The sequence below is a fragment of the Dreissena polymorpha genome, chromosome 15, assembly GCF_020536995.1.
Source record: "Dreissena polymorpha isolate Duluth1 chromosome 15, UMN_Dpol_1.0, whole genome shotgun sequence".
Lineage (NCBI taxonomy): Eukaryota > Metazoa > Mollusca > Bivalvia > Myida > Dreissenidae > Dreissena > Dreissena polymorpha.
The window spans coordinates 1,899,110-1,918,390 of record NC_068369.1 but is presented as its reverse complement, the minus strand read 5'-3'; the positions used below and the strand labels follow the sequence as shown (position 1 = coordinate 1,918,390).

The window sequence follows — 19,281 nt, the reverse complement described above, 5'->3', positions numbered from 1 at the left end:
GTTAATATTCTTATTTATTTTTATTTCTCATTAATGTTTTTTATCTTTATCCGTTTTCCTGATACACTTGAGGATGAATTTGATATTGTTCTGAAATAGCAAATGTCATTAAAAAAACACTTTCAAGCAAGACCAGATTCTTCAAAAAGTTTTATAGGTAATGAATTGAGAGCCGCAGTAATTACAAACAAACTAGTTCTGCAAAATAACTTTTGTTTAGGATTCAACATTCACATAGGATATAGAAATGATAGGCCTGGTTGATGGTATTTTTTTGAATTGGCCACTTGAAATGAAAGCTTATCAAATTGATTGTTTTTATCTCCTTTCAATTGATTAAAAGCAGGATAATCTAGCCTATCATAGATATGTTTAGTTTATAGTTTTTGAATTATCCATTTAAAATAATAAACAGGCATTGATCATTAGTTTTATTTCAATTGTCCTTTATAAATATGCAAACTTACAAATTCAGTCTCGTTTTGTTTGATATAACAATAAGAAATGAAATGCCAGCATATAAATTTTATGTTAATTCTGATCAAATTTTTCACTTGAAATGCTAAGCTGGCTCGTCTTAGAAATGATACACTGGCTTATGAAAGGAATTTTCTTTTCTTTTGTATTGTCAATTGAATTGATACATTGGCTTATCAAACTGTTTTTTGCTCTTTCGATCGTCAGTTAGAAATGATTCCACGGTTATTGAATTGGGTTTACTAAAGGTGTTGGTACGCCAGCTTATTCAAATTGATTTTAAATGTTTCTTGTAGTAATGATTGACCGGCTTATCATTGATTGTCCTTTTTGTGCATATAGTGCATAACAAATGATTCACAGGCTTATGAAATTGAGTAACAATGCGTTTTTTAGTTACTTGTAGTAATGATACAATGCCTTATCAAATTATTTTTCCTTTTTTGGTTGCACATGGTACATAAGAAATGATATGCCGGCTTATCAAATTGATTTCCTTTTTTGAATGTTAATGTTACATAAGAAATGATTCGCTGGCTTATCAAAAATTGACTTACAATCTGACTTTTAAATACTTGTTGTAATTGTAAGCCATCTTATCAAAGTGATTTTCCTTTATGTGTATATGGTACATAAGAAATGATACGCCGGCATATCAAATTAACTTACCGGTGCAATCTGACTTTTAGTTACTTGTAGTAATGATACGCGGCTTATCAAATTGATTTTCCTTTTTTTGTATGTGGTACATAAGAAATGATACGGCGGCTTATCAAATTTACTTACACTGTGACTTTAAGTTACTTGTCGTCATGGTAAGCCATCTCATCAAAGTGAATTTTCTTGTGTGTATATGGTACAAAAGAAATGATATGCTGGCTTATCAAATTGACGTATAATGTGACTTTTAGTTACTTTTTGTAATGGTAAGCCATTTATCAAAGTGATTTTCCTTAATGTGCATATGGTACATTAGAAATGATACACCGGCTTATCAAATTGACTAACAATTTGACTTTTAGTTACTTGTTGTAATGGTAAGCCATCTTATCAAAGAGATTGTCCTTTTTGTGTATATGGTACATAAGAAATGATACGCCGGCTTATCAAATTGACTAACAATGTGGCTTTTAGTTACTTGTTTTTAATGGTAAGCCATCTTATTAAATTGATTTTCCTTTTTGTGTATATGGTACAAAGGAAATGATACGAAGGCTTATCAAATTGATTTGCTTTTTTATGTTTAAATGGTACATAAGAAATGATACGCGGGCTTATCAAATTGATTTGCTTTTTAATGTTTAAATGGTACAAAAGAAATGATACACCGGCTTATTAAATTTACTTACAATGTGACTTAAAGTTACTTGTATAAATGATATGCCGGCTTATCAAATTGAATTTCCTTTTTTGTGCATATGGTACATAAGAAATGATACGCCGGCTTATCAAATTGACTAACAATCTGACTTTTAGTTACTTATTGTAATGGTAAGCCATCTTATCAAATTGATTTTCCTTTTTGTGTATGTGGTACATAGGAAATGATATGCCGGCTTATCAAATTGATTTGCTTTTTTATGTGTAAATTGTACATAAGAAATGATACGCGGGCTTATCAAATTGATTTTCCTTTTTGTGAAAATGGGACATAAGAAATGATACGCCGGCTTATCAAATTGATTTGCTTTTTATGTGTAAATGGTACATAAGAAATGATACGCTGGCTTATCAAATTGATTTTCCTTTTTGTGAAAATGGTACATTAAGAAATGATACGCCAGCTTATCAAATTGATTTGATTTTTTTTTGTGTAAATGGTACATTAGAAATGATACGCCGGCTTATCAAATTGATTTGCTTTTTTATGTGTAAATGGTACATAAGAAATGATACGCTGGCTTATCAAATTTACTAACAATGTGACTTTAAGTTACTTGTATTAAAGATACGCTGGCTTATCAAATTGAATTTCCTTTTTTGTGCATATGGTACATAAGAAATGATACGCTGGCTTGTCAAATTGACTAACAATTTGACTTTTAGCTACTTGTTGTAATGGTAAGCCATCTTATCAAAGTGATTTTCCTATTTATTTTGTGTATATGGTACATAAGAAATGATACGCCGGCTTATCAAATTGATTTGCTTTTTTATGTGTAAATGGAACATAAGAAATGATACGCTGGCTTATCAAATTGATTTTCCTTTTTATGAATATGGTACATACGAAATGATACGCCGGCTTATCATATTGATATGCTTTTTTTATGTGTAAATGGTACATAAGAAATGATATGCGGGCTTATCAAATTGATTTGCTTTTTTATGTGTAAATGGTACATTAGCAATGATACGCCAGCTTATCAAATTGATTTGCTTTATTATGTGTAAATGGTACATAAAAAATGATACGCTGGCTTATCAAATTGACAAAATGTGACTTTAAGTTACTTGTAGTAATGATACGCCGGTTTATCCATTGATTTTCCTTTTTGTGGATACGGTACAAAAAAAATGGTACGCCGGCTTATCAAATTGACTTGCAATGTGATTTTAAGTTACTTGTTGTAATGATATGCCAGCTTATCAAATACATTTTCTTTTTTTGAAAATAGTCCAAAAGAAATGATACGCCAGCTTAACAAATGCATTTTCTGTATGTGTAAATGGTTCAAAAGAAATTATACACTGGTCTATCAAATTGATTTTTTAATTGATTTTTCAATTTATTTTTAATATTTTCTGTTTTGCCGGCTTATCAAATTGATTTTGAATTTAATTGTGATTGTTTTTAAGTTGATACGCCAGCTTATCAATTTGATTTTATAATTTGTTATTATTTTCTATTATGTTGGCTTATCAGCTTGACTTTGAAAAAAAATACTTGAATCATCAGAATAACGACTTTGTTTTACTTTTGTTTAATTTACAACCAAAATATGTCAATAAATCACATCAAAATGGCCATGAAAAAGTATATTTTCCCGTACGTATTTTGGGAATGATTGGACATTCCCTTTTTAAAATAAACACTGTTAAATTACATATCATAAAACCAGATTAGCACATTGGTTGATACCATTTCTTTTTAAAGCACTCGAGGCAATAACTAGTTATCAACAGGGGCACAGCACATATATATTAAATATATAATATATCATAAATAATATCTATAACATTAATTCCCAGCACTCTAATACCTATGTTCACAACAACCGATCAGAAAGTATCTGCAAAATTGTAATTTCTTTATTTCAACAGCAGGTTACAACTATGTCTGTAATATGGGTCGAAAAAAACTATCTGGCTTTAGTAGAGGCTGACCAAGCATCAATGTAGTTCATGCCTTTATTTAATACAATCTCTTGGCACTCTACAAAATGTCTGATTACAGTGGAACTGTACTTGCACATCTGAAAAATACTGCAAATGTTATCGAACATGTATCATTGCCTTTGTTTTGTACCTGTCCAAATACTGCATGACAAATCTAAGTAATCTGATGCAAAATCATTCTGACAAATATCATTGATCATTTTAAATATCTATGGACAGCAGTATGCTCATAATCAGGGCTTTTCCTTCTTTCACTGAGGCAAATATAAATCCCTATCATATTCAACCATGTCTACTATTTTCCTAATTCTAAATCACAAATTTCCTGAGCAAGATACAATTTCCAATGATCATGTGTAATAGATGAAATACGGTATAAATATGTAGACTTGTTTTATTTATTAATTTGTAATAAAAACTTTAAAATGTTTACATTAAAATTCTAAAAAACATGCATAAATTAAATGCTTACATTTAAATTATGATATTCAAGCATCATACATGAAAATAACATAGTATAAACAATTAATAGAACGAAACCAATGTAAACAAAAAAACACATAAAAGTAATTTTTTTTTTTTAATGGACCGGCTTAAGCCCCTTCCAAATTCTCATTCTATCAGCCTTAGGTAAACCCCTGGAGAGGCCTGATTATACACATCAAACTGAAAAAATTCTAAATTTAAATCAAATGATTACAACTACAAACTGATCAGTCATTCTAGGGAAACTTTTTGAAGAACCATGAAAGTGTTATGATTATACACATTTACTTCACGAAACTATATAACAGATATACAATATACTTTAAGTCAATGAAGGAACCATTGACAAAATAGGGAACCGATTTATTGAAACATTAAAGGACAATGCCATAACAATCTCCAAGAATCTATGCGTGGGGAAAAATAAATGGTACATTAAAGAAACTAACCATGTTTTAACACTTTTGTCACTGTAGCTGATAACCAGGTTTCATTTCCATCCTCATCAACCCATTTTGCCTGTACATCATCACCTTTGCTTATGTCACACTGCAAAATAATAAACTATTTTTAGTTTTATTGAAACTATTTTTTCCCTGCAAAATATCTTTTATAACTAACCTTTGTTAATGCACTCCTGATTATCTACATAATAATAATAATAATAATATTAAACACACATTTCTTCCAAGAAAAAGGAAAACATTAGGACATTTATTCAACATTGTTTTTTAGATTGGTTGCATTGAAAGCATTGTGCTTATATTGACACTCCCCAAGTCCATTTCCTGGTAAGAACTGGAACTGGGTGTCTATGGAGGAGATGAGAATGCTCTCCGTGTAGGGATCAAACCCACAAACACCCGATAGCTAAGCGACCACATCCAATACACCACCTTGACCTTATGGTTATCATAACACAGTAAAAGTAACCTACTTTTTTAAACTGAAATACATACAGAACATCCAAACATTAAGATGACATAAAATAAACATGAATAAATAATTTACATTTATTTTTCATTTGGCCTATATATGTTGCAACATTGTTATAAATAATACTCAAAATCACGACAAAATGTCAAGCAGTTTTGTTAGATTCTGACTGGCAAGTTAAGACTCCCAATCATCTTTTGCGCAGCTGTTACTACTTTTTAAATTAAAGTATTGTCAAGTCAAACCTTTTAATACAGTATTACTGCATACTTACATTGGAGTCATTTGGTCGTTTGAGGCCTCTGTTTTCTGAAAAAAGTAATCACTTTATTTTTTTAATTAAGACTCACTTTAATTGCAATCTGAATAGAGTAACCAGCCTTTGTCACAAAGGTCAAATGCAAATTTTAAATGCTTACCTTATTATAAAACTGGTTATAATAAAAAGGGCTGTGTTTGTGAAACACTTTGCCCACTACCTCACTGCTTTGAAGCCATATATTTGACCTTAAAGGATGACCTTGACCTTTCAGCACTCAAAACATGCAGCTCTATGAGATACACATGCATGCCAAATATCATGTTGTTATCTTTAATATTGCAAAGTTTTGACCAAGGTTAAAGTTTTGGAGAGGCACACACATACAATGACAGACACATACAATGACAGACAGACAGGCAAAAAACAATATACCCCCTATCATTCGATCCGGGGCCATTAAAAGATTTATACTGATAATTGTCTGATGTATCCTTTATATTTATAGGCATACTAGAAATGTGTCCATAGGACACGGACGCTCCGCTGATTGGCACTGGTCACAGAAATGGGTCATGCTTTTAAAGGTACACTCCAGAAAAAAAATCAAGCATGAAAATAAATAGTGTGTAAGGTAGATTTATGTTTTTTGTGGACTGCATTTCTCATTACGAATATATATCAGCATATTAAATAAATCAATATCACTTTATAGCTTTTAAGTAATGCTCATGAAAAAAAGTATAAAATGTACAAAGAGAAATACACGTAACTAAAAAAATGCAATTAATAATTATGGTTCTCTGGCACTGCTCTTCCTCAATGATATCTTTCAGCCTATACAATTTCAAGTCAATATCACCAATAGTTTTCAACACGGACCAACACACAGGGGTGAATCTTAATGCCTCTTTACCATTCTTCGAAAGGCGGATCATAAAAATGTTTTTAATAATGCACTGTTCAAGGTTAATTTGTGGCAGATTATATACTATTACAGCTAACATATTAGACAAAAAGCACTGGACAGATATAAGCAGATGATTACATACTAACCTTCCTTACCAGCCTTTATCTCATCAAGTTGCTTTTGAACCTGCTGGTACTTAGTCAGCAGCTGAGCATGCTTCAACAGAATCTTTTCATGGTCCTCCTGAATATACATTATGCATAAATAAAATACTTCAAGTATGATTTTTCAAATTTAAAACATTATGTTATGCACTAGAATGGGCAAAATTTACAAAACTTTATGTTGTGATGATGCCTTCATTAACAGAATTAAGCTACGGTGCTAGTTCGTTTTACCTGCTAGTTCATTTTACCGACAGCTGGGACAAAATATCAGTACATGTATATACTCTCCATGCCGAATACTTTGAGAAAATACACAATTTTAAAGAAATATTTTGTTCAAGTTCAATAAAACAATTGAACAATATTGAAATGTCATACATATATGTTTCAATTATCATTACTAAATTACAAAAAGAGTGTTGAGTACCCAAAATGTGCTCTAGAAATATAATCATGAAATAATGGTGACATATTAAGATTAACACAACACAAGAGCCATAACCTCTGCCTTAAGTGCATCCAGCACAAAGTGCTCCTGAAGGTAGGCTTTTGAGAATGGATATCAAATATTAGATGCCAAGAGTCCTGTACCTTAAGAGTGAAGTACTTTTCTTTGTACTGCTCATTGTCATCACTCTGTGCGATTTCATCTTCGCTGCTCACTTCCTTAGTGTTGTTGTCCACTTCAACAAGCACCTGAAGGTCCTATACCAGAAATGATTTACATACTTTTAATGATTTGTTACATGTACTGTTAAGATTATAAAAACAATCTCTGTAAACAAATAAATCCCAATTTCAGGGAAAAAGATAATTAAACAAGAGCTGTCAGAAGACAGGAAGTCATTATGGGGAAATAACTAATCATATTCAATAAGGCCAAGGTAATATAGTCATATTCTAACTGGAATTGGACCATAATTGAAACATATTGATTGCTTATGTTTTAAAGAAGTTGAACATTATAGACGATTCTGAGTTCAGGTATATTTTCAACAATCTATTAAACAAATTTGGTAAAAGGTAATCCAAGGAATATTTGTGTGAAAATCGGGCCCAGGAGTTTAGGAGCATATATTGTTTAGGTCAAAAGTTAACGGACGGGCAGACAGACATCAACGGACAAAGGGCCATCACAAGAGCACACTGTCACGTAGTTCACTCCCAAGGATCATTTGTATAAAGTTATTAAAAAATTGGACCAGTGGCTTTGGAGGGGATGTCATTTAAGTTAATTGTTGACAGACGAATGACTGACACAGACAACAGACACATGTGATCACAAAACCACACCTTGTCACTACTAAAAAACAATATGTCAATGGACTATGTAAATACTTGGGGTGGTACACTAATTTGAACATAGATTTCTAAGTTGAAGAAGGCCCATAATTCGGGTTAAATGTTTGCAAAATATAAAAGCAATATGTCAAGGGACATAGAAAATATTTGAGATAGTTTACAAACTTTAACATAACTTTATCAATTAAAGGGATCTTTTCACGCTTTGGTAAATTGACAAAATTGAAAAAAATTGTTTCAGAATCGCACATTTTCGTTTTAGTTATGATATTTGTGAGGAAACAGTAATACTGAACATTTACCATGGTCTAATATAGCCGTTATATGCATCTTTTGACGATTTTAAAACTTCAAAATTATAAAGCGTTGCAACGCGAAACGATTGTAATTTGGAGAGTTCTGTTTTTGTCGTTAAATTTTGTGAAACTACGAAGATTGCTTATATAAGGTATAAAATACGATATGTATGTGTACTCGGCGGAATAGCTCAGTTTGCTAAAGCATTTTTACTTCAGGACTCTGGCAGGACTCCAGGGGTCACTGGTTTGAAACCTGGTCCGGGCAATGTTCTATTTCTTTTTTAAATTTTATTCTTGATTTTGTACTGGAGCTTTTACGATCCAATGTTTACATTTATCGATATAAAGCATTTAATGAATAAGTTAAAAAATTACTATCATCCGTTCATTTTTAAGAATGTTTAATAAATTATGTTATAAAAACAATAGGAATACAGTACAGTGTACATATAATAAACATGTATTTTTGACAATAGGATTTCAGATAATCAATGACTGATACATAAAATTGAATACTGGTAATATTTTATGTGCAGGACTAAATACTTACTTCGCTGACAACATTTTTGTTACTTTTAACATAACCCTCATCAATGTAGCTCTTTCTGAAATAAAAAAATATAATTATTTCGATAAGGCTTAGCAGAATAGAAGCACTTGCTAGGTAGAACCAGAGATGTGTTTTTCAGACACACAATGCCCCCTACTGCGCCGCATTGAATTATATTTTTTTTATTATATCCCTTTAAAATTATAACTTCCCTTGTGAAAATGATCTGTACTGTCAAATGATAAATAGAAATTATATCCCTTTAAAGCTTGTTATTTCCCTTGGATTTTGTTTTTGACCTTGAATGATGACCTTGACCTTTCACCACTCAAAATGTGTAGCTCCATGAGATACACATGCATGCCAAATATTAAGTTGCTATCTTCAATATTGCAAAAGTTATGACCAATGTTAAAGTTTTCAGACGGAATCACAGACAGACAGACAGACAGACAGACTGACAGTTCAACTGCTATATGCCACCCTACCGTGTCATAAAAATGTGACAGTCTCCTATCAAGATGTAAGAAACAAATAATTTAAATTTTGTTTCACCCAACTTTTCAAGAGTTCAGATAATCATCAAACCAATTCTAGTACATAAAAGACAAAATGAGATTTCAATCATCCTTTTAACATGTATCATGCTAACCAATAATACCAAGAAATTAGTGTCCTACAATTATAGTAAGTTCATGCATAAGCGACAAACATGCAGATGAAGCAGCTTCTTTAAATTGAGATGTTTGAATTGTAATTTATAATGAAACACGTTTAAGTATGAACTGCAGTTCTTCATTAATTTACAATCTTAAAGTATTGTGAAATGCTGGGAGTTTATGAATTCAAAATATCAGGCCTTTTTTTAAACATTTTGGAGAAATGCCACACTGCAATTCTGGAAGTCATGAAATTTCCTATTTTGGGAACACAAATTAATTGTGAAAATGGCTCATAAAAATGGTGTTACTGAGATTTCAAATATGCTTGATATATATATATATATATATATATATATATATATATATATATATTGATAAAAAATGACTTATTGTAACCCCCAAAAAATTCTCACCAAAAAAAATATATTAACATTTCTGTTTGTGACTACTATATACACTTTACTAATGGGAACAGTGTCCTGTTATCAGCTTTTTCAAGGTTGATAAAAGCAAGGCTAAAAAGAAGTAACATTCCAGTAATGCATAATTTTTGGATATAAGCAGGAACAAAAAAAATGCAACTTCTAGTTACAATTTGTTGCAAGTCTGAATTGGGATTTTTTTTTTAATTTTGAAAAAAAACAAAAAACATTTTGATTGGGAATAGGGCCCATATTCAGACCTGATGCGTAAGGCGAAATAGGCCTGAATACTTACACGTGTTTTCTGAACTCCTTCTGTCCAGTATGGAGTAGAGTTGTCAGACATTTTCGTATGAGTTCCATGCTGTTTATTCTCATGAGCGGTCGGAAAAACTTCTCTGACAGATTTTCATTTTTGTCACTGGCCTGCACAAACATGGACCAGACATCTTCAGGAAGCTGGGCTAGGTTCAAATGTTGTTGGTAGCCAGCTGACAGGCGCCTTCTATCCTCGGCTGAGGTCTTCCCGCGCTGCAAAATAAACATTTATATTTTTAACCCAATACACCAATACAAAATTAATCTGCAACATAAATACAGACAAGAACATCACAATTCTTACGCCTCTGGGAAGCTGATCAGGCAAAGTAAAATAAGATTTCCAAAATAATTCAGCACCTACACAGAACATGTGTATTTTACTTTCTTTCACAGAACACCATTGCCGATAATGATAGGCCTTAATGAAACTTTGAAAATGTCCACAAATCTTCTACAAAGCTCCACTCCATACATATTTTTATATTTTCCAAGGAAAAGTTAAGTTCAATAAAAGTGATTTTAGAACCTATTCGCCTGGTCAAAAGGTATATTATTTCCCATGTAAACTTTATTTGGACACAAGTTAGAAGAATTTGCATAATGCCTAGCTATTTATTACCGATATTGAGCATATTCATTAATATAATTCATCACTTCCCGCAATTTATTCTATGACTAAAATTGTTATCATGCTTACTGCCCCAAATCTTGTCTTAAAGTAATATCTCTTGTTTTTGAGGCCAAAATAAGGCCCCATTTCACCAGGATCAAAAAGGATTTATTTTTCCCTATTTAAGGTAAAAACAGGGGATGTGTTTGTGAAACACTATGTCCCCTTTTGAGTGATTTTGACCCATAAATTTGACCTTTGACCTTGTAGGATGACCTTGACCTTTCACCACTCAAAATGTGCAGCTCCATGAGATACACATGCATGCCAAATATCAAGTTGCTATCTTCAATATTGCAAAAGTTATGGCCAATGTTAAATTTTGTTCAAACACAAACACAAAAAAAGGACATAGAAAATATTTGAGGTGGAACGCAAACTTTAAGATTCCAACACTCACGGTAACACCCACGCCGGGGTTAGCAGGATAGCTCCACTATATATATATATATATAGTCAAGCTAAAAACAAACAATTCGACCAGACTCCTTTTCCAAAAAAAAAAACACTAGAAAAACCCCTGTCATAGACTATGGTTAAAAGGAAAGTGAACTAAACAGATGATGTCTTGTTCTCTAGGCTTTGGTTTAACTTCCCCATATTTGGAAAAATGATTTCCCATGATTATTTTTATTAAATAAAACCCAATGTGAGCAAACATTTGAATTTCAGAAGACAAGATATATTTTTATGACTGGCAGATGGCAATATGGGTTTTCCTCCTAATACTATTTCTGATGATTTATTATTTCTAATTAAAAATATCATTTTATACAGTATAATACCTTGCTCCTGAATACAACGACCAGACCATCCTTCCACTCATTAATCTGCCTCTTCGTCATATGGTCCGACGGACGGCAATGTCGCATGAGCCGCACTTTGTCCAGGAATGTTAGTTGCTTTCGACCCTCTTGAAGCACCGCATTGTGCTGGAATCCTATGGACAGGGCTGTTGTCTGGGGCAGTTCCCTGTACAGGTTCACCTGCACTGTCTCCCTGTCCAGGGTCCCACGAGCATGCAGGGTCAGCAGCGCCTCCCGCGTGTGGTTGCCACCCAGGACTTCAACCTTGCTTCCACCTTCACGATCTAAATGGCTGATGTCATCTTCTGGGCCCACCATTCCAACAAGCGTTACAATCTGCCCAATGGGGTTCGATACAAAGGAATCCGTCAAAAAGCTGACATGATCATGGTTGATTACACGCACTGCTCTTGAAGGATGCGGCGGGATCAAGTTTTTCACATGGACATCAATTTTTCCTGAAAAATATTTTTTAAAGAAATTAAATAATTATAATGATAAATAATCAAAACTGGTAAATAAATTTATTATTACACATACCACAACACTTATGTTTCCCTTTTTCAAATGCAGATGTTTAAAGGTGACATTAATGTGAGCGCAACGTTTTTTCCATGTATTTCATTTATAAAATTGGCAGAGCTATTGTAAATTTGAATAAAAAGAAGATAGTTCACTTAATTTGTGAAAGTGTTGGATACAGAAGTCCAGATAACATGTGTATTTGCATTCATATTATAATTCATGACAAATTCCTAAATACACATGAATTATTTTTTAATTTATAATTTTTTAATTATCTGGAGCTCTGGTTGGATATTGAAGATTTTATACGCCAATTGTTGCATTTTCAGAAGTTAAACAACCAAACAGGGAGTAAATTACTTTAATTGACTTTCTTTTATGATAGCCATATTAGACATTCAACAAAAATTATAAAGAATTACTATAAATGAGAAATTTTATATAATGGAAAAATTTCATTCATGTTGTGTGCCAATACAGAAATTGGATATAGACAAGGTAAAACAATCACTCACGCTTTTTTCAAGATACAACTCAAACAAGACTTTTGCCAAGCAATAAAAGTCCCCTACCGAGGATCCACCATTTTCAGCAATATTTCTAGTCTATTTGTTGCCATAGCAACCAGAATTCTTGACATAGGAATAAAATGAAATGAGGTGCATAATCTCCATATTGCCATCTGTCTATGATTCAAGTTTCATGAAAAAATATGACGAACTTTTAAAGTTATTGCAGGCTCCAGAAAAGTGTGACAGACTGAGGGACAGAGCGCAAACCGTAAGTCCCTATCCGGTTTCATCGATAGGGGACTAATAATAGCATTTAAGGGTTACACAAGAATTGCTTAAGTCATTCCTATAAACATTTACTTCAACAGGAAACCTGTCACCATGGCGAAGGCCAACACCTGGGTCAGTAAGCAAGCCTGCTTGTCAAGCTAATGAAATACACATAATGTATAGGATAACCTTAATTGAATACTAAAAAGAAGAGAAAAAAAATATGAAGAGAATTAATTTGTGCACATTTTTATATCTTACCTATAAAATGGTCCTTCATAATCTTGTCATGCACACCTGAAAAAAATATTATAAAAACAAGGTACTAAAAGTAAATTCAAATAATTGACACCCCTGCCAAACATAAATAAATGCAAATAAATTGACATTTTATTTAAAAGTAACTGGGACACAGCTCTGGGCCAACAAAATAGGGTGGATTTTGATAGGTACATAAGCTTAAATAATTTGATAACCATCACAGTACAATAATTTAACTTTCAATGTCTTTTTTCCTGGATGTCAATTGCAGTATACCTGAAAGACCGATGCATGATGTTTTCTTACACTCAGCAACACCATCAAAACCTGTAAGAAAAAATGGCAACTAAAAAAACTGGAAAATTCTCCAGACACTAACAGCACATTTTGAGAATATAAAACTAATAGCCAACTATTAATTCACGTTTATGATTTAACACATCAAGTTTTCTGCTTCTCATATTTGACATTTTCACCCTAAAATTAAAAGATACCTGTTAAAATCCAAATTTCCAACAGAATGACAATCTTTTTAACAAAGGAATAGAAAACAAGAAATGTGTCCACACGACACGGATGCCCCCAACTGTAACTTTGTCACTAAATAAAAGCATAATTGTGTTAATGTTTTTGAGACATACATCGACACACTTAGTGACCCCGTGACCAAGTTTTTGGCCAGGCACAGCCCATGTTGGAACTTGGTCTAGAGATCATCTAGATAAAACTTGTGACCAAGTTTGGTGAAGAAACAATGAAAAGTACTTGCATTAGAGAGCTGACACCATGCTGAATGTTTAAAACGCATGACCTAGTTTTCAGCCGGGCATGGACCATGTTTGAACTTTGCCTAGAGATCATCTAGATAAAACTTGTAACCAAGTTAACTGAAGATCGGATGAAAACTACTTGAAATAGAGAGCGGACACCCTGCTGAATGTTTAAAACGCACTAAGTGACTTCCTTACCTAGTTTTGACCCTGTGATGTAGTTTTTGGGCCTGCATGGCCCATATTCGAACATGGTCTAAACATTATCTAGATAAACATGTGGCCAAGTTTGGCGAAGATCGGATTTAAACTTCTTGAATGAGAGAGCGGACACCATGCTGAATGTTTAAAAAGCACTAAGTGACCTAGTTTTTTGACCGGCACGGCCCATGTTTAAACTTGGCCTAGACATTATCTAGATACAACTTTTGACTAAGTTTGGTGAAGATTGGATGAGAACAACTTGAATTAGAGAGAGGACACCAAAAGTGTGACTGACGGACAGACAGCCAGACCGACAGTTCAAAAATTATACACCGTTTGTAGAGGGCATAAAAAGGGGGTCAAAGCACTTTTAACAAACATTTTCTGTTTTACAATCCCTACTGTCTACGTCAAATTTCATAAAATAAAGCAAGGGGCAAAACCCAAGTATCGGAAATATGAGCTTGAAAGTCTAAGTGTCACCTTGACCTTAGAGATGATTTAACTGTCACTATTTTTTATATTCAATACCAGAGTATATGAATTGCACATCATATGTTTATATGCACCTAAAGAGGATCTCTGACAAATTCAATATAAAAATAAATGGTACAGGAACTTAAATACCATGGAGACAGACTAAAAACTTTAAATAAGTATATACTTAACAGGGCTTTTCACCTTATATTAACTTATATAACAGGGGCCGAAATTCAGAAAAACCACAGCAACACAAATTGGTGAGCAAATCGAATAAATTATTGATTAAAGCACAGGGGCGCCCTGGCGCTTTAAGTGCCTGTCTCTATAGTGTTAACAGGCTAAATATTAAAACGCACACAGACAAAAGGCCATCACAAAAGGTCACCTTGGAATTTGTTCTCAGGTGAGCTTAAAATCTCAAATTTCTCATAAATATTAGAGAAACAGAATAACTCACCAGAGTCATCAGTTGAATCTGTTGTAGATTCTGCATGACTATCAGTAGTGCAAGCGCTCTCGGACTCACTGGAAACCTCAGAGTCAGATGGACTTTGTGGTGGTGGAGAACACACTTAAATATATTATACAGAAGTATGAGAATAACCTCCTATACCAGGATTCATCATTTAGTTTTTCAGAGAAAACTGATTGAAACACTGAATCATACTCCACCTACTGCTCAATACCTAAATACCCGTAACAGCAACACGCAATTCAATTTATTGGATGGACAAAATAAATTTAGAAAAGCATATCCCCAGTCAAACAGGTCACTGAACAGTAAAAAAGAAAACCCCTGTTTCAGGGTGAATAGCATTATTTGTTACAGCAATTAAATAACTTACCAAGTGAATTCCAACGTGCAACGAATTTAGTTCTAGATGCCACCCCATCTTTCTTTGGCAAAGGTGACATAGATCGTGTCACCTCAGATCCCTCGTCATCAAAATTCTCCAAATTTAGGGACACGAGTGTCTGGCAACAAAGCAGAATCTGAAATTTAAACAAGAGATGTTGTATATCTGCGCTCAGAATCCAGTGTGTACAATGTATGCAGGTCTTCTATTTTTAGGTATGTTTGAAGTCCAAAAAAAAAGTATAAAAGGGGAACATAATTCTTACAAAATGCTTGATACCAGGGGGTTTTCAGCACTGTCTGCGCCCAGGCCTTTTTCTGTCTATTTGGGAAAGTACCTAGCAAAATGGGAATCTTCGAGTCGCAAAAATCTTCCAAATTGGGAAGAATTTAATCGACAAAAGCATTATTTGGGCAGGGGTTTTTCCAGCCATTTTGGATAAAAATCATATAAATTATGGTTATATATTTTGTAGGCTGTTGGCTTACGTCAAGGGAGGTAATCTCGCCAATTTTATTTTCTCTGTTAATAGATGATTTCGAGTTATTTCTACAACAAGATACAAATTGTGGTTTAGAATTGAATGATATTATCTTGATATTGTTGCTATTTGCCGATGATATGGTAATTCTTGGTAACTCGCCTGAAGAGATTAACAGAAGTTTAATTTTATTACATAGTTATTGTACTAAATGGAGTCTAGATGTTAATGAAGACAAAACGAAAGTTATGGTTTTTAGAAAAAGAGGCGGACTGTTGCAATCAGAGAATTTTGTATATAATGGCTCCCCACTGGAAGTGTTAAATGATTATAATTATTTAGGAACAGTTTTCAATTATACTGGTAATTTTGCACTGAACCAAGAACAACTAGTGGGTAAAGCTCTTAAAGCTTTGAATGTTTTATTGATTAAGTGTAACAAATATAAATTGAAGCCAAAACTACTTTGTCAATTGTTTGACTCTTTTGTTGAATCTACCTTATGTTATGCGGCAGAGATTTGGGGCTACGGTAAATCTAAAGTTATTGAAAGGGTTCACCTAAAGTTTTGTAAAAGGATACTTAATGTAAATATCAGAACTTCAAATGCTGCTGTATATGGCGAATCGGCACGTTACCCATTGTATATTGTCAGATATGTTAAGATAATTAAATATTTGTTTCGTTTACTTCAAACTGACAATATTATTCTCAAAGAAGTGTATAATATGTGCCTAGTTGATTGTAATAATGGCAAAAACAATTGGTTAACTAAGGTTAAAAATTTGTTATTTCAGTACGGTTTTAACTATGTTTGGAATGATCCATTTTGTGTCAGTAGTATATCATTTATACCAGTGTTTAAACAGAGAGTGATTGATAATTTCATACAATTATGGCATGTCGACAAGGATAATAATGGTGTGTTAACTTTGTATGTAAATCTTAAAGTAAATTTTGAGTATGAAGCATATTTAAATATATTGCCTAGTAACCTTAGATTTTTTATAAGCAAAATAAGAATGTGTTCTCACCCATTGCGTATTCATACTGGTAGATATGGTGTAAATAGAGTTGAAAGAAATGAACGTTATTGTACATATTGTGATATGCATGATTTGGAAGACGAATATCATTTTGTACTTATATGTCCAATGATATTAGACAAAAATATATCAAACGATACTATTGTCTTAATCCGAGTGTTATTAAATTCATTGACTTGTTAAATACTAGTTGTAAGAATGTTCTGAAAAACCTAGCTCTTTATATTAAATTAGCACTTTCTCATAGAACTGCTATTACTTATAATTAAACATCAGTTCATCCTCTTATAGTTATGTAATTGTTAAATTGAATGTGCTTCTTTTTTGTCCACTGTGACTTTATATTATGTTTGTAATATATGTATTTATGTAATGATTATGTACTTATTGTACAAGTCGTAAATAAACTTGTTCTGTCGTTCTGTTCTATAGCATCATTTGCATATTGACGTATAAACAGTTGATTTTTCACACAGGTAAGCACGTTTTTACCTTAAGTTTTCATTAATTAATATAATAAGCAATTAGTGAAAAATACTTGGATTTGACAGCTTTTTAACAAACACGCTTACAAGTTAAAAAGCGCCTTCTTGATTTTTCACACATTTAAGCAAGTTGGTACCGTAAGTTGTCATTAATTAATATAATAAAATTTTAAAAAGATAACAAATTTCGCTATATTTATTGCTGCCTGCTTTGATAATAAAATATAGGGTGAACGGAGCAGGGCGAACAGGATTTAGGGCGAATGGAAATAAGGGTGAACTGAATTTAGGGCGAATGGACCCAGATTCATATCTTTTCTATCAATCTGTTCAGTCAGTATTTTTATAGGAAAACATTCAGCGTTTGAAAAAATCGATACAAATCATCAAATTAATATTCTTATAGAATAATCAACACATACATATTGTTAAAAAGTGAACGATTTCTGAATTATTGGCACACAGCATGATTGTGTAGAAAATTTTGCTAAATTTGTACATCAGTCATCATTTTATTTTTTCCAAAGGCAAAATAAAATCTAAAGTTCACAGTCATGTTGTTACCAAAAACCCAACATCTGTGTGGTAGTTAAGTTAAATAACTCAAATTGTATCAGAAATATGTCATTATTTCCAAAATAAGGTGGTGGCCAAATCTATGGGAATTATAGTAATTAATTTCAGTATGGAAAGAGGAAAGATTGAAAGGGAAAAATATGAATTTATGATACTGTATAACTAGCATCAAACTTACGTCAATAAATGACAGCTTCTTGCCTGCTGAAATGTTCACCACTTCACCACGGTCATTTCCTTCATTACGTAGCCGAAGCTTCTTGGACTCTCGTTCAAAGAACCACACCATGATTGTCAGATTTCGGATCACGATTTGTTTGTTTACTTTGAAAATGGCGCTGAATGTAAAGGAAAATCCGAGTTCAGCCGAAAATCTAGTATAAATAATTTTTAGGAGGGTACGTGTTGACCAATTCGGGTACGAGTTGACTTGTGGGGGTACGAGTTGACCAAAAATCGGGTACGAGTTGACCAAATCGGGTACGAGTTGACCGAAGGTACGAGTTGACTAAGGTACGAGTTGACTAGCTCCCTTTCAGCCAACCAATCAAAAACGGGGAGGTATAAAACCCGGAAATATCCGGAAAACCCGGAAATCTTTTAGGTAAAACCCGGAACCGATATAAATGGTTATAACTTCATTATTATTCGACCGATATTAATTATAATGGTACCGTTGTAAAGAAGATCTTCTACAGATTCTAAATATATCAAAATATTTTATGGCAGGGTCGTAGTCGGCCTGTAAATCGCGGACAAAGTCGGCCTGTTTTAACGGTTTTTTTACACACGCAAATGCCGTAAAGAAAAACCCGGAACCGATATAAATGGTTATAACTTTATTATTATTCGTCCGATATTAATTATAATGGTACCGTTGTAAAGAAGATCTTCTACAGATTCTAAATATATCAAAATATTTTATGGCAGGGTCGTAGTCGGCCTGTAAATCGCGGACAAAGTCGGCCTGTTTTAACGGTTTTTTTACACACGCAAATGCCGTAAAGAAAACCCGGAACCGATATAAATGGTTATAACTTTATTATTATTCGTCCGATATTAATTATAATGGTACCGTTGTAAAGAAGATCCTCTACAGATTCTAACCATATCAAAATATTTTATGGCAGGGTCGTAGTCGGCCTGTAAATCGCGGACAAAGTCGGCCTGTTTTAACGGCTTTTTTTACACACGCAAATGCCTTA

At 33.0% G+C, this 19,281-nt stretch overlaps 2 protein-coding genes across 2 annotated transcripts in view; one reads left to right on the top strand and one right to left on the bottom strand.

Annotated features, from left to right (window-relative positions):
• Positions 1–19,281, top strand: part of LOC127860496 (helicase with zinc finger domain 2-like) — a 268,978-nt gene that overhangs the window by 135,270 nt on the left and 114,427 nt on the right. The gene's annotated exons all lie outside the window — the stretch shown is intronic.
• LOC127860771 (uncharacterized) lies at positions 6,549–18,427 on the bottom strand. The gene is made up of 8 exons (XM_052399047.1): positions 18,255–18,427; positions 13,451–13,501; positions 13,175–13,210; positions 11,586–12,064; positions 10,105–10,340; positions 8,726–8,780; positions 7,166–7,279; positions 6,549–6,650 (listed from the first exon to the last, which is right to left on the bottom strand). The coding sequence occupies exons 3-8, from the start codon at positions 13,191–13,193 to the stop codon at positions 6,549–6,551; spliced, it is 1,005 nt and encodes a 334-aa protein (XP_052255007.1). The 5' UTR covers positions 13,194–13,210; positions 13,451–13,501; positions 18,255–18,427.

What these genes read in the sequence shown, in the direction of transcription:
- LOC127860771 (XM_052399047.1), bottom strand. An exon ending in TCGTTGTATTCAGGAGCAAG is followed by an intron (nt 10,341 to 11,585) that starts GTATTATACTGT and finishes TTTATTTTGCAG; the next exon opens with CGCGGGAAGACCTCAGCCGA. An exon ending in AAGGAGTTCAGAAAACACGT is followed by an intron (nt 8,781 to 10,104) that starts GTAAGTATTCAG and finishes TTTTTATTTCAG; the next exon opens with AAAGAGCTACATTGATGAGG.